Source organism: Camponotus floridanus, unplaced genomic scaffold (genome assembly GCF_003227725.1).
Source record: "Camponotus floridanus strain SB8 unplaced genomic scaffold, Cflo_v7.5 scaffold2, whole genome shotgun sequence".
NCBI lineage: Eukaryota > Metazoa > Arthropoda > Insecta > Hymenoptera > Formicidae > Camponotus > Camponotus floridanus.
In genome coordinates, this window is record NW_020229325.1 from 4,035,616 (window position 1) to 4,056,420 (window position 20,805).

At 34.5% G+C, this 20,805-nt stretch overlaps 1 protein-coding gene and 1 long non-coding RNA gene across 2 annotated transcripts; one reads left to right on the forward strand and one right to left on the reverse strand.

The window, feature by feature from the left end:
- Positions 1 to 43: 43 nt before the first annotated feature.
- On the reverse strand, positions 44 to 20,540 carry LOC105252615 (serine/threonine-protein phosphatase 2A 56 kDa regulatory subunit epsilon isoform). The gene is made up of 9 exons (XM_011260073.2): positions 20,375 to 20,540; positions 3,184 to 3,380; positions 2,676 to 2,870; positions 2,144 to 2,274; positions 1,931 to 2,048; positions 1,492 to 1,767; positions 1,172 to 1,401; positions 860 to 1,020; positions 44 to 757 (listed from the first exon to the last, which is right to left on the reverse strand). Exons 1-8 carry the CDS (start codon positions 20,511 to 20,513, stop codon positions 864 to 866), a joined length of 1,443 nt encoding a protein of 480 aa, XP_011258375.1. The 5' UTR covers positions 20,514 to 20,540; the 3' UTR covers positions 44 to 757; positions 860 to 863.
- Positions 16,471 to 20,381, forward strand: LOC105252614. Its single transcript, XR_003122680.1, has 4 exons — positions 16,471 to 16,944; positions 17,052 to 17,269; positions 17,373 to 17,495; positions 18,922 to 20,381. It is a non-coding gene; the product is annotated as an uncharacterized LOC105252614 (long non-coding RNA).
- Positions 20,541 to 20,805: the final 265 nt, after the last annotated feature.

Below are 20,805 nucleotides of genomic sequence, written 5' to 3' on the forward strand. Positions count from 1 at the left end.
TATACATTTTTGTATGTATATATACATATATACATATATATATATATTTATATTTATATTTGTTTTTCATTTTTACCTAATTTATTACGTACCTGTTATAATTATCGTTATCGCTAATACGAATATATGATACATATATTCAAACACCCTCGCTGGCTCTATCAGGAGCAGTAATAAACAGCGCAAGGGTCAGTCAGGAGGCGACACACTGGCCATCTGAGAGAATGCGCAAAGTGTCGCGTCCTCCATAAAATGAACATAAGGATCACAACGACGTGCAACTTCGTCCATTCGAAATTTACACCACGATTGTCCCGTCCTACCGAGACGCAACAAAATCTTAGTCAAAGAGGGACTAACACATTGTTGCGTACCGACACTGAGTACACACATCATGCAATCGAAATCATTCCCCCATTTTTAAACGAGAAAAAGAACAGAAGTGTAAATGTACCCGATATACACATATATAAAAATCATTTGGAATTCACTGATGATCGCCATGTTATTATTGTTGTCATTATTGTTGTCAAAAAAAAACATAAAATTGCGTGCATTGTCTTTTCTTTTGCATTTTTTTCTTGCTTCCATTATTTCACCATACCGGTCACAACTAATAAAATGAATTACATTACGTCAAGGATGCCATCGTGAGACACTTTGTTTCACTAACAACAATAAATTTTTGCGTGTAATATATGGACAATCGACGTAAACTAAGAGCTAACAATCGGGCAGCGTGGTACTGTAATTCGACCTATAATAAAAACCGATAAAAGATTAATCAATATTTATAAAACATTGAATTATTTTTTGATATATATTTAAGTTATATTTAATGTTATATTATTATTCTTACCAGCTCAGGGGCGGGTTCGCGTCGTAGGTGTGTTAGTGGCAGGAACTGGATTATTGGAGGTAGCTGTGAGAGCATTACGTTCGAGAGCGTTACGTCGTTCTATCTCCAATTCACTCAGTTTCTTCCACAATTCGTCTCTTTCCTTTTCCCTTTTTTTCTCTCTGTAATTTAAAGATATATATGTAAAAGGGAAACGCAGACACGTTTATATAATTTCAAGGATTTAAACAGATTTAAGATAACAATGAATTATGAAGAGATATTTAACCGATTAAAAAGAAAAAAGTAAAACATTCCCAAACTTGGACTTACTTTTGCCTCTCAGACTTATAGCTGGCAGTAAGTTCATCAAAGAGCTTGCTGTTCATCTCCATAAACGTTTTTAAAACGTTGTAAACAAGAGCAACGATCGTCTGATTCCAATGCTCTTTACTAATTCTATACAATGCAGGAAACATAATTCCCATTATTACATGATTGTTTTCTTCAATTAGAGACATTATGTACTCATTATTCCAAAAGTACAATGCTCTCTCCGCAACCTACAACAACACAATGAACAATTTATTATATTTATGAATTTGTGTTAAATTTATGTTAACTGAAAATGCTACATTATTTGATTCGCTTACCTGAAAGTGTGGTGAAGACACGCAACGTGCGATTTGCCTGAATAAAGGTTCTTGTATTTTAACAAATTGGCTAGGTTCTATAACGTCCAGTATTTCCTCGATTTCGCCAAGGAACATCACCTCCTTCTGGCTGCACGTTTTAGGCCAGAATTTAAGCAGGCCTCGTACAACTGGTTCTGTTAAAGTCGCGTCTTTTTCCAAAAATTGCACCACACAATAAGCTAACTGCGCATGATATAGAGATAAACATTTCACTTTATGTAATGGTAACAGCACCTGTAGAAATAAACACAAAAATACCTCTTTTTATAATTGTATTAATTTACTCGATATTAAATTTTTATCCACATATATACACATCGATAACCCTTCATGAGTGCAGGACTAAAAAATAGATTATAACTTAATGGAAAGAATATGATATATGGTCAGAACATACCTTAACCAAAAATTGCTTGTGCTCAACTTTTAAAGGAAGAGCAAATCCATTAATAATGCTACCCAAAATTTCAAGAAGTTCACCGACGCCATTGAAATGTTCTGTTTCATACACAAACCTAGAATATATAATAATAAAAAAGATTACAATTATATTTAATACTTTAAAGAATGTATAATATAGCAAATGCCATTTGTGCATTTAAATAAATACCTCAGAAAAATGTTGTTTATTTGTTTGCGTATAAAGGCTCTAAGACCCAGGAACTTGCCATAAATACGATGCAAAACGGTTTTTAGGAAATCTCTTTCTCTCGGGTCTTCCGAGTCGAATAAATCCAATAACTATAATATACAATTATAATTATAATTAATATAATATAATTATATAATACCATTATAATTATGTAACACATATAATTGTATTAATTTACAGTACCAATCAAGAGTATTGCATCACTTATAGAAATAGCAAAGTCGTTATTTTAATGCATAAAAACATATATAAATATTACCAAATTACATTTTATATTGTTATTTTATATTTTAATAATTTTATGAACATGAACAAAACTGTTAAAGGACAAACCTGCTAAAAAAGCTAAACTTTTTTATTTACTTGCGTTTTCTGTATTTTTGGGGATACCAGTACTGTATTATATTCTATTGTATTTATTAATTTGTTTAAAAAAAAGTATATCAAATTATATCAGAAATATCTTAAAAAATGTAGTAATATTCTCTACCTGTAACACAAATTTTTGGTCGATAACTTTTTTGCCAATGGCAGGCTGAAAATCTGAAGACTCAAGAAAACGGAGGAAGACTTCGTAGACCAACTGAAGATGGGGCCAACTCGCCTCCAAGGTCGGATCGTCCTCTTCTGGATCGAAATCCGGGTTTTCACTCGGTGGCAACGTACGGAATAAATTTGCGGAAACCTTTAATAAATACATTACATTAAAACAGTGTTTCATTAATTTTATTCATTATATTTATTACATGCATACACAGAAGAATTATTTAAGAATTATTGAATTCAAGAGTAGATTATTTCTAATTTATTTCATTAAGTAGAATAATTTTTGACAAAAATTATTCTACTTAGAAAAAGACATGACAGAAGAGATGACATATTGAAGAAAATAAAGATCAACCCCATTAATAAGAAAAGGCGAGAAATGCAGAATTTTCAATTCCAATCTAATAATAACTTTCTTATATCTTGACATCATACTTTCAGCAATCACATACCATCTTGATGGTTTCTGGATAAATGGGCTCAGTAAGGACACCTCGTCCTGCTGTGATATACTCCACCAATTCATTGAGCGTACTCCGTTTAATTTCTTTACCCTTGAGATCAGCCATTGGATCCATGAAGTCGAAAGCCACGCAGCATTGGCGGAGCTTTTTGATAAATAATTCCTCTTGTTCCGCAGCGTTGACATCTGTGTAATAAAAAATAGATAACATTAACATCTTTGATTATCCATATCTCGAGCATAAATTTTTTCTTTGATACAATTACTTTTATTAGAAACTAGTAGTAATGATTATTGAAAAATAGCTTCAAAATACTCTTCTTGTAGAAATGACATATTTTTATATCTAATTAATTATTGTAAATAATCAATTTAATAGAACACAACGTATTAATAAAATGCTTAATCACTATTTTTAACTTTCTATTGCGTAAATAACGGCCCAATAAAATGTTATCATTTTCTTTTGCCTCTAAATGTGTAAGCAAACAATTTAATTGAGCCGATAGAAATTGAAGTCATCTAAGCTATTCTGATATTTATTACACGACAAGCTACAATGAATATATTGTGCAAATGAATAATAGTATCTCCTTTAGCTGCTTTGACGAAATTTCAGCCAAGCTTTCCGATTAAAATTTGCTTGAAATGAAATGAAAAAGCGGAATTTTATTATTTATTAAAATTTTTCAAGTATTGCTTCGTGAAAGAAAAAAAGAACTTTGTAATTTCAATAGAAAATATCATCGTCCCCACCCCTATTAAATTTCGAAGCAAAATCCAATCTAGATTAATAAAAACAAAAACGTGTTTAATATCATGTAAAAACCTAAACTCGATATTAATGCCAATAATGATAATAATAACGCGAAAATTGTGCACAAAATCTCAAGAGATATATGTATATATATTTTTTCAATGTTGATCCTTTTTATCTCCGATAAAGAGAGATATAAACTGTATTCTTTGTGTAAAAAGGTATATCTTAAAGGTATGTAGAGAAAATTTCTTTATTTTCTGTTGTACTATTGGGCAAAAATTTCTGCACTCGAATTTAAAGGAGTCGGAAAAAATACGATTATAGAGATGGTTCCTGCAGAAAAGAGAGAGGTCTGTACACATGCGCGCGTGACAGTTGCCGGCCTGTCGACGGCGTGTGCAGCTACTCGATGCCACAATCCGGAGAGGGGGATCTTGCTGAATTCTCTCGCCCGCGTAATCGTGAGTCAACGTCCACAGATTACGCACGCGGTGATTAGGATTAACATTGATTCTTTCTATCGCGTTAGTTGATGCTTATTGTCATTAAGTGATAATCACATTCTACAAATCGATATTGGTCTTTAATTTACACAGTTTGATATTCCAGAGTGTCTACTTAAATCTTGTAAAAAAAAATTGTCTAACCTTCCGGATATTTTTGTGTTCAAAATTCTAGATAAAGAGAATATGTTGAAGATATTTGGCATAATTTTTTAAAATAAATTTTTTTATTACATGTGTGTTTTTGAGTGTTTTTCATTCATACAAAGGAAAAAACACAGAGCTTCTTAAGTTTCAAGTGTTAGATTTGTAAATTATACTGAAAAAAATTGAATAATTCTCGTAAAATAAACATTTCTCACTTGCATGAAATTTTCATTATTTTTATTATTAAAATTTATAATAACGAATAGTAGAATACTGCATATTCAATATTTTAATAAGATACTGAATATGCAAAAATAGATATATATTTGTAATGTACTTTAAACATATATAATTCTTGTACTGACTGTTTGTGTTACTTGTTATATAAGAGCAAAATTATCAACGAAAGAATTTTTTTTTAATTTCCATTAAAATTGAGAATTTTCTAATTTTTCTAAGTGTAAAAAAAATACATGAAAATTCCATGTTTTTTCCAAGGAATAGACACTCTGTGCTTCATTACGTTTTCAGATACAAAATTAGGGATTTTCTTAAATCGCGAATTTCCTAAACACGAATATTCAAGAGAAATGCATGTATTGATGCGATTCGAAAATATATCTATTTAGGAAGAGGTGAAGATATTTTTTCCATGCGTATCAATCGGGCAATTACTCGAATTCCGGTATAGTCTCATTAGACTACCAATATTTCGGAGCATTTAAGGGATCAAAATGACTCAAGGTGCGACGAAAGATAAAATATAAGACCAGTTACTTCCAGTGAGTGAACACTAACCTGCTTACTTAAATCTCATTTTGTCCATTTACGCCACAGCGTATGTTTACCCAGAAATAACACACAAAAAGAGAGAGAGAGAGAGAAAGAGAGATTTTTTTTTTAATTGATAAATCATAACAATTTTCTCAAAATTTTTAGAACAAGAAATCGTGCAACTTCTATCTTTTTTTTTTGTGGAAATATTCATAAGTGAAAGTGATATAGGACTCGAGGCATCCTGTATATCCTCTGTCAAAGGGTAACACACATATCAGCTAATCAGTTTTTCCTGCGCGCTTCATTACGCTTCGGAGGGATGATGGCGTGGTCTCTCCGTTCATAATGGCATATGGCGTGGCCTCAATGACTTTATCAAATTATGTCAAACTCCCTCTCTCTCTCTCTCTCTCTCTTCTTCCCTCCAACCAACAACTGTCCTATGCAAAATATCGTCGCACGAATAAATCTTGACGTAAAGTGGCCATCCTCGGGAAAAATCTCCGCGTTATATTTATGCGTCAAGATCTTTTTCCGGGATGTAATATACACACACATATATATATATATGTCTGAGAAGAAAAAGCTGATCTCTACATTCCAATTGCAAGTGCCTGCTGTCGTCACTCTTGAATGGCGACATTCGAAATTGGCGAGTAGAAATAGCGCCCGTAGCAACACAAGCTTTGTAACACGTCCAAGACATATTTAGACGATTTTGCCGACGTCAGATCGCACCGCATGGCGCGATCTTATTATCGCTGTCACACGTGGCACATGCATTACTTTTCTTCTTTTTAATCTTTTAACCGACACGATTCACGTCATAGATCACTTCATTTATTAACGAAAAGAAAATGTCATGGAAAAAATATTTAGTAAAGGATAAGAGCGCAGATTAATAGAAGACGAGGGAAAATGGAATTAGATGGAATGGATAGAAATCCGCGAGGTAATAATTAATGCAATTACAGATGCGAGTTTCGTTTTGCACTTGTGAATAACTTTAACGCGTTATTCTCGGGGGGAAAAAAAAATACCTGAAAAATATTTCTCATTTCTCTTTGCGTCTCGATGAGTCAGATTTTCCTTATTCATTCGATAAATCGATTCATTACAATCAAATTACGATTAAATAAGTAATTTTGATTTATATTTAGTCCGCGTTGTTATATTAATTTCATTGTGCACGACCTTACCGGCATTATTCTTAAATAACGTTATTAGAATTATAAGTATCCGCGTTATTTGCGTGATAATATACAGCGGGGTGAATTTACGTCATGCTCTCAGGCTATAACGAGGTGAGGCTGTAATTAATTTTTCATCCGGGGTTCGATGTAATCGATGCCAGACACACGATTCCTCCATCGCAAGGGCCTCGCGATTCCTTTCAATAGGGAAAAACGGAATGAGCTGCGCGAACGAGACAGTTGAACGGCCTTACACGGTTCCATTAAATCTGGTAAAAAGATAAAGATGAAAGAAAAAGAGAGAGAGAGAGAGAGAGAGAGAGAGAGAGAGAGAGAGAGAGAGACAGAGAGAGAGAGAGAAAGAAGACGAGAGAGAGAGAGAGAGAGAGAGAGAGAGAGAGAGAAGACGAGAGAGTGAAAAAGAGAGGGGGGAGGGGGAGAGAGAGGAGAGGGGGGAGGAAGGTCGAAGAGCAACGAGAGAATCGGCGGCGTCGAGTCGCGAAGGACTCCAAAAATAGCGTTACGCTCGCGTCTCGCCCCCGTTCGTTCGTTCGTTCGTTCTCCCTCGGCGTTACGTGCGCGCGATCATCTAGCATGCACATATTTATAATTTCATTCATAACGCGACGTTACCTTCACTAAGAGTGCCTGCACCTTGCGGCGACGCGCCACCGCAAGATCGAGGAAGGATAAGAACATTATCCACACACCTGCTCGTACAGAACTATTTTCTGCGTTTCTACCTTTCCTACGGCTCAAATAGATTTGCTTACATATGTATAATTGAAGCTCACATTTTTTTTTTAATTTTTAAAATTCCATCAAAATCCGCGTGGGATTTATCAGAAAGTGCGACTTTACATATTGTTATTTGTCTCGCTGAGTCTTATTATTTTTTTTCGTCATTCATCGGAACGAGAACTATTGAAATGCTATAAATATTTGTATAAAAATAATTTGTTTTTGTATGTAATTTATTTATACATAAATCATTTTCCTAATCTCACCGGTGCAATTTATTTATCATTCAAACAAGCCGGACAAATCAATGTTCGTCTGGTGCAAAAGTGTGAATTCATTCGCGAGGGGAGCCGTCGCGGTTGTCGGAATTGAGATCGACCGAACGCCAAGAGCAATTCGGTGGTAAATTATGCCACGAAATACGAGGGTGATAGATTATCCATAGAACGAGAAAGAAAGAGCAAGAGTAGGTGAATAAATGAAGAGAAAAAAGTCCGGCAGTAAAAAAGAGAAGAGATAAAAAAAAAGAGATAAAAACTGAAATAAAAATACCATTAAGTAAATTAAAAAACACATAAATATATATAAATTACATGGAATCGATGCGACGAAAAACTAATAAATAAGATTTAAACAGGAAGATAAAAAAGAAGAGCAAAAAAATGCGAAGGGATTGAGACGGAAGAGGAGAAATGGGAAAACAAGGTAGGAGAAAAGCGAGGGGCGAGGAAAAGAGGAGGAAGAGGTAAACGAGAAGAGGGGGAGGGGGAGGGGGGAGAGAACCGCCAGAAGAGGGAGGAGAGACCGAGTGGCGAAGGAGTAGAAGAGCGCGCGTTCCGGGCAGGTGGTCGCCGACATTCCGGATCAATACTTCCACCGCTTCTCTGGGGGTTCCGTCAGGTAGCCTCTTCGCCCCCTTTCCAACCCTTATCCCTCCCTTCCTCGTCTCGCTCTCTCACTCTTTCGCTTTGTCCACTCCCGGTGTCGTCATCATCGTCGTCGTCTGTGCTTCGCTTTCTTCTCTCTTCCTCTTTGATCTTCCCGTTCTACGAATTTTCTCCTCCTGGTTGCTTCCCCCCTTTTTCTTTTCTCCCACGACGTTTTTCTTTCTCGCATTCCCGTCTCCCTCACTCGTTCTCCCCATCCTACGCTTTTTTTTTCATATTTTTTAAAGGAAAACTGTATAAATTTACATTGTTATTTAATGTATATCGTATATAACGTAATGTGTTGCATAGCACATATCAAAAACATGTTTTTCCCTTCTAGCAAAAATACTCGGTTGAAGGAAAAGGATATAAATATTTAGTTACTTTATAATTATACATAGTTATTAATGTAAAAGATATAATTTTGACAACGCAATTGCGCAAAACTGATTCCTACGATTCTTCTTCTTGTTACGATGATTGCATTGCAACAAGTGACGTAAGGGGTACATACATTGTCCGTCTATCCATAACATTTATAGCAGCATATCTATAGCAACGGATATTGAACTCGTGGAAATTATAATGAGAAAGAGAGAGAGAGATATCTCATTATAAATAAATTCATATTGTATTGTGGTTAAATTAATATTTCTCACGTACATAAAATTGATGACAAAAAAAAGTTTTATCCTCATAAACAAGTCGAAAACGCAATTTAATATAAAAGATTCGTGCCACGGAATAATTTTCTAGTAATATAATATATTCTAGCGTCGATCGACTTCATTTGTATCGAATAAAAACGGCTGTCCGGGAAGCGTATAACGCGATACTCTGCTGCATATTTAACAATCGACAATTTTTTGCACACGTGACTGATTAATGCAGTACGAATGATACTTTTTATCGGTGCATTATGCAGCTGATCGTGTGAACGGTGTTCGTTTCGCCTGCTCTCTCTCTCTTTCTCTCTATTTTTTTCTTTCTCCCTCGCTCTGCCATCGCACATTCACATCCTTCTTCTGATCTTGACAATGACCGTGGCCGACAATTAGACAAAAAACATACTTATGCGTGCACGTCTTACTAAAATATTAAATATTTGATGATCGAATTTAACTGAAATTTAATTATTATAAAAATCCATTCAGAGAGGTAAACAGATAATAATCCGTCGTTTGTTTTCATCCTTGAAATTTCTCGAAAAAACATTTCAACCTTGATGGCTCTGACGCAATCTGAATATTGTTTTTTCAATTTAAAAGACAAAAAATATTGTATCATATTAATCAAAAACTACGTCTACAAAATTTATGGAAATCTCAACATTTTATCAGCATCTTGTATTATATTTCGTCTCAATATTAAAAGGAAAGGATCCTTGGAATTATTTCCCTCCCGTTAGTCATCCTTACATTTGATTCTCGCGCTCTTCTCTTTCTTAATATGGACCGGAATGGGACTCCAATGCGCGAGAGGAGTTAATAGTGTTCCGAGCAAAGAACACTATTAACGCTCCCACTTGTGCATGACGCATAATTAAATTGTGTTTACTTCTGACGTAATGGTCTCTGCACATCGTGACTGCATTCCTTACTTCGGAAAACCAATTTTCCTCAACACGTGCATGCGCGAAATGCTTTTTCTTACTTTGTTTAAAAAAAATTGCAATTATTAATTTATATGTTTCAAAAATGTATTAATATTTATGCAAATAAAAAACTATAGAAGAGACTTAAGAGTACACAGTAAAAAATAAAATGTTGATTATAATATTTCTCACATGTCCCAGAGAGTCCACTCTAAAATTTAAGTTAAAATAACTCATTCGCCGTATGTTATTTATTGACAAACTAGAAATGTTAAATAATTGACACGATATTTTACATTTATTTTTGTTATTGTGACTTTAAGTGTAATGTAAAAGCAACATACAAATAACATCAAAATAACATACAAATTAATTAAAAATTACATGAAAAAATAGTTACAATAACTCGTAAGAATTGTTGTAGGACATTAACATATAGTAGTTATTATTTTAACTTACATTATTTGTAATAGAAACATTTGATTTTAGTAAATTTGATTATTTTGTATGTCAAAGTTATCTATTAGAAGTTAGCCCCCCACTTTTCGAATTAATAAATTTTAACGGTTGTACTGAATTGTGCTAGGTTTGTGCTATATTGTGCTCGAATATTATAACCATAATATGAAAAATACGAAAGAAAATGAGGAAAAACGAATTTTTAGGTCAGCCCCCCACTTTTCGTTTTTTTCAATTTTTGCGATTGTGCTGAATTGTGCTAAGTTGTGCTAACATTGTGCTAAAATATTATTTAAAAAAAATAATAACAAAAAAAGTTACGATGAAAAAATCATTTTTAGATAATATTGATTTTTTTATCATAACTTTTTTTTTAATTATCCGCTGACGATAATATTGCATATCTGAATTGTGCTAGCCTAGCACAAGTCAGCACAACTTTCGGTTTCTCCAGCACAGCGATATCAAGGGCACTTTACTCTTGAGCGCGAGTCCTTGCGCTCGGATTCTATGTCCGTAATTCGGCTTTTCAATTGTCCGATGAAGATAATATTGCATATCTGAGTTGTGCTAGCCTAGCACAAGTCAGCACAACTGTCGATTTCTCCAGCACAGCGATATCAAGGGCACTTTACTCTTGAGCGCGAGTCCTTGCGCTCGGATTCTATGTCCGTAATTCGGCTTTTCAATTGTCCGATGAAGATAATATTGCATATCTGAGTTGTGCTAGCCTAGCACAAGTCAGCACAACTGTCGATTTCTCCAGCACAGCGATATCAAGGGCACTTTACTCTTGAGCGCGAGTCCTTGCGCTCGGATTCCATGTCCGTAATTCGGCTTTTCAATTGTCCGATGAAGATAATATTGCATATCTGAGTTGTGCTAGCCTAGCACAAGTCAGCACAACTGTCGATTTCTCCAGCACAGCGATATCAAGGGCACTTTACTCTTGAGCGCGAGTCCTTGCGCTCGGATTCTATGTCCGTAATTCGGCTTTTCAATTGTCCGATGAAGATAATATTGCATATCTGAGTTGTGCTAGCCTAGCACAAGTCAGCACAACTGTTGATTTCTCCAGCACAGCGATATCAAAGGCACTTTACTCTTGAGCGCGAGCCGAATTACGGACATAGAATCCGAGCGCAAGGACTCGCGCTCAAGAGTAAAGTGCCCTTGATATCGCTGTGCTGGAGAAATCGACAGTTGTGCTGACTTGTGCTAGGCTAGCACAACTCAGATATGCAATATTATCTTCATCGGACAATTGAAAAGCCGAATTACGGACATAGAATCCGAGCGCAAGGACTCGCGCTCAAGAGTAAAGTGCCCTTGATATCGCTGTGCTGGAGAAATCGACAGTTGTGCTGACTTGTGCTAGGCTAGCACAACTCAGATATGCAATATTATCTTCATCGGACAATTGAAAAGCCGAATTACGGACATAGAATCCGAGCGCAAGGACTCGCGCTCAAGAGTAAAGTGCCCTTGATATCGCTGTGCTGGAGAAACCGAAAGTTGTGCTGACTTGTGCTAGGCTAGCACAATTCAGATATGCAATATTATCGTCAGCGGATAATTAAAAAAAAAGTTATGATAAAAAAATCAATATTATCTAAAAATGATTTTTTCATCGTAACTTTTTTTGTTATTATTTTTTTTAAATAATATTTTAGCACAATGTTAGCACAACTTAGCACAATTCAGCACAATCGCAAAAATTGAAAAAAACGAAAAGTGGGGGGCTGACCTAAAAATTCGTTTTTCTTCATTTTCTTTCGTATTTTTCATATTATAGTTATAATATTCGAGCACAATATAGCACAAACCTAGCACAATTCAGCACAACCGTTAAAATTTATTAATTCGAAAAGTGGGGGGCTAACTTCTAATAGATGTCAAAGTTGTATGTCAAAGATTATTTGAAGATTTACTTTAACCTTTCTTAGAATATTAAACTGACTTTGAGATATGTTGTTTCTTTAAAGTGATTATGTTAAAAATACTCAAAATAATATCATTTCTAAGAGACATATACAAAGTGTTAAGTTATGAAGTTGACATAAATGTAACATCTGAAAACGTTATAAAAATAATAATATACAAGTCGTATGTTAATTTTACATTAAAGTACTAATCAAAACGTGGTCAAAAGACAAGAAAATTTTAACATATGGACGCACAATTTTTTACTGTGTATACTATTATCAATATCAAATGAGCTAGATATAAGTGAAATTCAAATTTATTTTAATAAAATTTTTGTCTAAGAAAGAGAGAGAGAGAGAGAGAGAGAGAGAGAGAGAGAGAGAGAGAGAGTGATCCAGTTAAAAATTTAATTTGATGTTTTCAAGAATTATGTTTCAAGAATAAGACTTATGCGTCAGGGACTGAAAAGTTACAAGGTATTTGATGATACTTTTATCGAAGAGAAATACATTTTAACTTTCTTCATCAATAGCTCTCATTGTTTATATTTTTGCAAAGTTAATATTCCATGTTCAGAATTACAATATAATTGATAAAAGATTCAAAAATTCTATAGTTTCTAATCCAAAAGACAGTTATGTGGGAGAGAGGGAAGGAGGGAGAGAAATTTTGACAATTAAATATAAAGAAAAAAGAAGGAAAAATACGAGGTATCAATTTCACGTTCCTTTTGCAAAAATTTGATAATAATTGTCTTATTTCAAGTTTAATTGTAATTATAATATTTCTTAATGAATTTCCTGAAACTTTCAAGAAAAAAATATGCCAGATTTTCGGAAAAAATATATGATTCATGAAGAATCCTTCTGAAACCTTAGAATTATTTAGTAAATTATTTAATATAACACACATCGAAATATTAAAAGTAAAGCACTAACTTTCGAGAGATCAAAACATTCGGCGCGATAAGTTCTTGGATGTATCTTGGATTTTCAAAATTTAACAGATCAACAGAATGAGGCATCATTCGTGGGAATTTGTTTCTCGAGTGAGAGAGATTAACTCGCCGCACTCCTTCACTCAATTTGCACAGTATTCAAGCGTGTCATTGAGCTATAGTTCTCTCGCTCTCTCTCTTTCTCTGTCTCCCTTTTTCTGATGGCAACGATATATCGGGACGGTAAAGTAACAATACGGGTCGAAGTGTCATCCGATGTATCGAAAAAGTTGGGTATAAAAAAAACGTATCACGATGAAAATATTGCGGCGACGACCTTCTGGAATTTTTAGAGATGAATTCTAACTCGAAAATCTGAGGATAAGGATCTATCGAGGGATAAGATCGCAAAGAGAGCGAAGAGGAATGAAAAGAAAATCTACAGAATAAATAATGTATATGAACTCTTGCCAACCTGCATCGCAGTTTGGATTTCAGATATTCCGTTGCAGATATTCCGTAGCAATTTTTATTACCATACAGATAAACAATAATCATAGGACACGGTGCATTTCTTATTTGCGGAATGGAGTAATTACATTGTGTTGCAATTTTGTTATTGCGTAGAAAATGATAATGAATTGAGGTAAGCTTTACATATATTTTTTATTGCAAACAATATATGGGGAAACCTCTGAATAAGGATATACTAGTTTCGAAAGTATAATTTGTAGACGGGATATTTCACAAGTACTACGTTGAAATGTGGTAATTTTTATGAGTACTACTAAAATCCTACACACACGTAAATTCTGGACACTGAACCACACAACTTGGATTCATGAATATATACTGAACTTGACTCCCACTTCTATTTGTTTCCACTCACCTGTCGCTGTTTACGAGCGGTAATGTCATTTCGCGCTATGCAATGCTCGATATGCACGATAATTTATTGCACTTGGTTGTTTCGAATCGATAGCGACACGTAAAACTCGCTAAAGTCGAAAAACGAGCTCAAATATTTCTTCGTCCTTAAGAAAAGTTATTCCTTTCCTTAAGAAAGTTATTTATCGAATAAAATATATTCTTCAATTCGAGAAGGAAACAATGTTGCTATTGCCACGTTGTTTCCTAAAGTAGCACAAAATTTATTTCATGCATAACGTTTAATAATATTAAGTAAATTTAATTCGTGCGTTGCATAATTAACATTTATATATTGAAAATTATATCATATTATAAAATCAATCTCATGTAAATTATTACATATAAAATAATGTACTTATAACATTTTTCGATTGGACTTTATCAACAATTTATTTGATAGATAGATTCATCCGACAGATAAATTTTGTATATCTCTCTTCACAGATATATGTGTTTGCAATTGTGGCTGCAATGTAGACAGAGAGATAAAAGGATAGTATCAACTTATGATTAGAGTCAACTCCGATTGGAAAAACTACGGGCACTTTATAATGCGAGTTTTATTCCGTAAAAATATTCACATCATAAAAAGATAAATGCGCGCTCGGCTGTTTACACTTTGTTATCTTGCAAAACGTAAATTCATAATTTGATTAACGAACCTTGTAAATTATTGGGAAAGAACCTTCGTGCCTTTTGACTCAATTCGCTTGTGAAATTAATGCTGATTAGACTTTTCATATTCGAATTTATTACGGTGGAATTACGGATTCCCTTTCCATGTATATTTTTGCGATTTATTGCTTATCTAATTGGAGAAACGTCGACATTTTTTTCCACCAAAAAAACGTAATTAAGTACAACAAAAATAGATACAAGAAATAAATTACAAAGTTAATTACAGATTAAATAAAATTTAATATATAATATCAAGTGTAAAAGAGCGATAAGAAATATCTCAAGAAAAATTGAGGAGAAAATGCAAAACATAGAACGATCTTTAATTTTCCTATAGAAAACATGTAAAGAAAGATATGTAAGTGGAACTTGGAATAAAATTATCTCGAATATTACACACATATAAGGAGAGATAAAATATGAAAACAGGTAGAATATTTTCGTAAAAAAATTATTTAAGTTTCTATCAATGTTAGAATCCACAGTTTGAATGATATCGAAAGAAATAACTGTTTGAAGGAAGAGAAGGAGCAAAAGAGATTGTTGCCGTTTTACTGGCAAAGGTGAACGACATCGTCTGCTGCAAGGTGGAGGCCTGTATTCGTGCCGCGTTAAAATCCATGCTATGGATTTGTGGGTCAACCAGTAGAGTGGAAGAGTGAGTCGTTTGACCGCTACTGCGGCGTATGTTCGAAAAATTTAAATATCCTAGAAAATTCTTAGCATTTTCGCGAAATTGCAAAATTCCACATCATTTTTAAAAAATACAGAAAAAGGAGAAAAAACTGAAGAGAAGAAGCTGCCCATAAATTTAAGAGGACAAAAAATTTTTAAATTATATATATATTTTTTCCCACTTCTTCCTCACCGACGAGAAAACAACTGTGATAAGTTAAGTAAATATCGTGCTAGGTGTTTTTTTCAAGCAAAGTGTTATGTCACACTTATAAAATATTAATTATATCGCAGAAATATCTAAAGAGTTATTTGGAAAGAAATGGCAGATTCTGATTTTTATTGTGCGAGACAATCAACTCTAAAGTGTCAAGAAATCACGGGAAAAAGGAGTTGGAAGAGAAGAATTTAGAATACCCGCTCGATTATTTCGAAGAGTTGCTTTCCTGGAACGAGTTTGCATATTTTCTGATCGCATAAGTCTTGGAATAATTTAAATACGCATCCGTAGTCTCAGGAAAAAAAGGCGTGTTCTCAAGAGAGAACAGGAATACTGGTTCGAGAATTCTGGTCGGGAGTGATAGCGAATTCCGCGTCGATTTACGCACTATACGTAATATTGACACGGGATAGAGATACTTTGATACTTTGCCCACGATTCTTATCTCACAGTTAATTAACAGGTCTGACATTGCCTTTTTCTCTCTCGGTTCTTCTTTATTTCGATTGATCACCAATCGTTCCCTCCTTTTGACACACCTTCCATTTTATGTTCAACACTATCATGCTTCCTTCGCTAATCAACATTCGCGATATGTTAATTATCTCGATGTAATAATCATACGCACATGCGTCTCATTATCAGCGCTGATTGCATTAATGCTTATTTAAGAAAGAACACATTGTAAGACGGGCAAACAGATATGGAAACAAAAAAAAAAGATAAAAAATTAGTTCGTTGATGAGTGTAATAAAAAAAAAATTTTTTTTCGTACATTGACAAACTTTGCATTGAAAAAAAGTGGGTGAAAAAAAAGTATGACAGATAAAAAATTGAACATTTCCTTCTCTCCCATATGTCATTAATATCATCTTTAGTCGATCGGTGGCAGTGTAGCTTTTTCTTCCAAGCTCCCCATAAAAGCCGCTATGTTTTTAGTTCCCCTCGATACGGCTTTGTTCAGATGGCGGTACGATGGATGCACGACATCGACGGGAATTCTCGGCTACACGTGGCGGAATTACGTACTTAAATACTATGTCGCGCAGACTAGAAGCGTCACATCGCTCTCAGGATCACAGTAGTGATCTCTTAAGTTCATCTCGCGTGACAATCGTGGGTTCTCTCCTTCGCATAAGCCCGACGACGCCGCTGGATATCCTAGACACAAATTCAACGAAATTAAATCCGCGCATTCTGGTCGTACTTTGCGTACATTGTCGAGTGTAATTGATTACCGGCTGTAAATCTCTCGTGGATTGTGGTTGAAATATCTAACACGTACACACACATTTTTATTTAAATATTACTAGTCATGTATTTTGTTGCGATACTTGCGGATAATTCAATGGAGGAGATAAGTTATAGAAAAGATTTTTTTTTTTAAGGAACGACACGTTAAAAGAGGAAAACTTAGCGTGTTTGAGAGCGGTGTTTTAATTTTTATATTTGATGTTCCCCAGCGATACGGCGGCAATTGTGAGACGCAGCTGATCACATGTCACGCGTCTTCCAAAATCACACGTGTCACACATCTGTCATATTCGCGGACGCAGCGCGAATATATTTCATATGCGTATTTTCATCAAAGGATATACAATAAGGAGTAGGTAACGTTGGACATTTCAAAATCATGTTTTTCTTCTTACTTCCTCTTCTTATCGTCACCATTGTCTCTTGGATTTTCAATCTTTATATTTATTTTTAAGCGAGTTTGATTGATTAAACAGTGTACAGCCACATGTGGATAACCTCGACGTGGCTTCTCTCGCATGACATAATACGTTGATACGTGTATTGCGTGTGTAAACGACATATATACAAGATACCCGGTAAATGAGTATTCGATAGGTTTACTAAATGTGAGACACAATCGACAAGGACGTGAAAGAATGAGCAAAAATTGTAGAAACAAATTTTCTTCGGTTGCAATTTCGAAAAAAATTGATTTTAGCGTGCATGTATCCGATTACGCATATGTATCGATTAAGAGATATATCTTGAATTAAGATATATCTCAATTAATTTCATAAATTGTATTGTTACTTTTAATTAATTATACATTATAGTAGTAATAATTATAGTAGTAATAATAAATTAATTTATAAACTGTAGCTTTTGAAGTAATTAATTTGGAGTAATTAATTACATCATCGCAGCCTTTTAACGCTTATGAATGCATGATAATGTTTTGTAATTGCTATATATATTTCGTAGTTTTGAGATCAACACAAAATCAACAATCGACAAAGATACCATATAATAGTTTATTATCTACCATATTTTTCGTAAAAAAAATTTTTCAAAATCGAACATAACAAATATTTCAAAATTCCACATTGTTTGGATAAAATGCCAACAGTAAAAGCCGGCAAAAACTGATCTTTTCTATTAAAAATGTCAAAATAAATAAAAAAATATTTATTTTTTTATCAATATTCGTCAATTGAGAGTTTTTTAATTGAAGTTTTATTCAAAATAAAATCTACAATAAATCAGGAATTAATGTTGCAAATAAGTTAGTTTTTTGTTAAATATTGGAAAATCAACGCAAATCATGTCTATAAAAATTGATAAAAATTTTTAATTTTGTCATTATTATATTTTTCTTATTATAAACTAAAAATTAGTATAAAAATTAATAATAAAAAAAGTAAAATAAAAAAGTATCTCCAAAGTTGTCTTAAAAATTTCACGTATTAATTTGAATTAAAAAAGACTATTATATTATATTGATTTCCTAATCAAAGCAAAAAATCTTTTTGCATAAAGTTGTATAAATGTAAGTATTTCAATCTTACACATTAATTATTAGTTATATAAATATAAGTAATTTAATCTTATACATTAATATTATCGTTTTAGTTTATGCCGATTTATTTTATTGGGTAAAGTCCGGAACAATAAAAACCGGAATTTATTATAGTTTTTTCCACTCGCTGGACTTTTCCAGTTAATCCTGTGGCTTCCACGCCCACAAGTGTCCGATATTTGTAATTGAATAGACTAGGCGTAAACGCGCATAAATATGCAAAATTATTTTTCTCGCCCGAGAGAGATACGCGATCGAAATTCGAAAGAAAAAATTTTAAGTACATCTTTTGCTCCTTCTTTTAACTTTCTCGCTAATGATCAAGAGTCACTAGACACATTGCATTAACAAGCATTTGGCGTTAAGATCGAAATGGCTGCTATAATCGAGTGCTAAGTAATAATTAATCGCAGATTTTAATATGTTCTAATATGTGTGATTTTCAGATACTGCAAAATGGAAAATGTATCGATGTTCTTTGGAACGAAAAATCCCAATTGTCCGGAGCATCTTTGACGAAGCTGAGGTTGTTAATGCCCTCATCGATCATGGATTGTGTAAGTTTCATTCACATGATCCACGTCGAAGCTACAGGGACACAGGTTCATTTGGACACAGTCACTTATATCGACCCGTGCTTAGGATATCTAGATACGATTGACCAATCAAAGAGTCTGTGTTTAACTGATAATAAGTAATGCATCCAATTGAATGCCATCCAAAGTAGCAGACTAATCGGATATCGTTTGAACGCGGTGCGGAAACTGGGGCTCCCAGTCGAGATCCCAGGATCACAACTGATTACAAGCAACTGGCCTTGAAGACGTCATTAAGAAGTGGCTGCACTTGTCATAATTGTTTCATTATCCTCGATCTAAGCGATCTAAACGAGCCCGAAGAACGCACGTGTCACGTAAACGATTGTAAATCTCGAATTATCGAGGGAGAAATATCGATTAAATCTGGAACGTACGTACCTCCCGAAGGTACAGAATGCGATTTGTACGCGCGAGGTTATCTTCATATTATCTCTCTGATGCGATACCACGCTGACGAGCATAATGTGACGTTCTCGATAAACAATTTCTTTTTTTTTTTTTTTTTTGCGATTCACGCCAACTATGCCGCAATGTATATGTGCTAATTGTATCATCGATAGCGTGTGTAATAGAGGTGCTATTAACGGTTATATATCTTCATGGAACTGTCGCATATATTAAATTGCTTGCCCTCTGAAACTCTTGTCAGTATAGTGGCAATGTTTCTCGATAACGCGTCAATTAATAGTGCAGACAATAGTGTTGGAGGAAACGAACGGCCAGTGTGTTTATCAGTAGTAGTACCATGTATGCGATGCAATTGCCCAAGTCAGAAACCGCAGCAGACTCGCTGCCAATTATTCAATGGCGTCAAGGATATTATATTTGAGCTATGTCTTCACTCGCAGAAAGCACAAGAGATCTAGCGGTAAAACTGGATGACACTTTCATCGACGTTCCACGGATATCTTCTTTAGCAGCATTATTTCTTTGATAGTCAAACCAAAGATCTTTGATGAACATCTTTGATGAACATCTTTGATGCGCATCTTTGGATCCTTGAAGTTTAGGAAAATTAAGATTCTAAATAATTTACTTGAAACATTGACGTTAAAATAGAAACCGACGAGGGTGAATTTGGGGGAAAACCTTGTGTATCATATAAGATTTTCGCGTTTGATATCTCATGTAAATTCTTTTGAGCCTTCGCGCTTATTTTAGGACATGCCGTGACTACGTAATTCATACATAACTAAATAATACTACGTAACATATTTTTTGAGAATATTATGCAATTTCAATACATCTTATAGTTCCCTTAGTCAACTCGCAAGGCAAGAGCGAGAAACGTAAGACTAACCTTTAAGCAGCGGCAATTGTTGGAGCTCTACGTCTTGTGAATTGCGGTAACGGGAGGAACCCTGCGACTTCTTGGATTTCTTCTTCAGGGATCGCTTGGCGAAGGGGTCTATCCGGTCGACAAAAGTCCCTGACGACATTTTGGCATTAACGGAGGCACTGTAAGACTATCCTGGTGATGTGTCAAAGCTCTCAACGAGGGCTATAGCGGCTCCTGCGTCTCTTTCTCCTAGATATCCCTAGATAACGGATCGTCTCGCGACTAGAGACGAAGATCACCTTCACCCCGAGGAGGTCGCATTCCGTGAACAACGACTGCACGACGACGACGACGACGACGACGACACTGCACTTCACGAGAAAGAAAGGAACACACTGATACACGATGCACGTGTGACGGTCTCGCGTCGCATTCGTTCGTTCTCTCCTCCT

What these genes read in the sequence shown, in the direction of transcription:
- LOC105252615 (XM_011260073.2), bottom strand. Translation starts at nt 20,513, where the DNA reads ATGTCGTCAGGGACTTTTGTCGACCGGATAGACCCCTTCGCCAAGCGA. An exon ending in ATAAACAACATTTTTCTGAG is followed by an intron (nt 2,049 to 2,143) that starts GTATTTATTTAA and finishes TATATATTCTAG; the next exon opens with GTTTGTGTATGAAACAGAAC. An exon ending in TATAAGTCTGAGAGGCAAAA is followed by an intron (nt 1,021 to 1,171) that starts GTAAGTCCAAGT and finishes TTTAAATTACAG; the next exon opens with AGAGAAAAAAAGGGAAAAGG.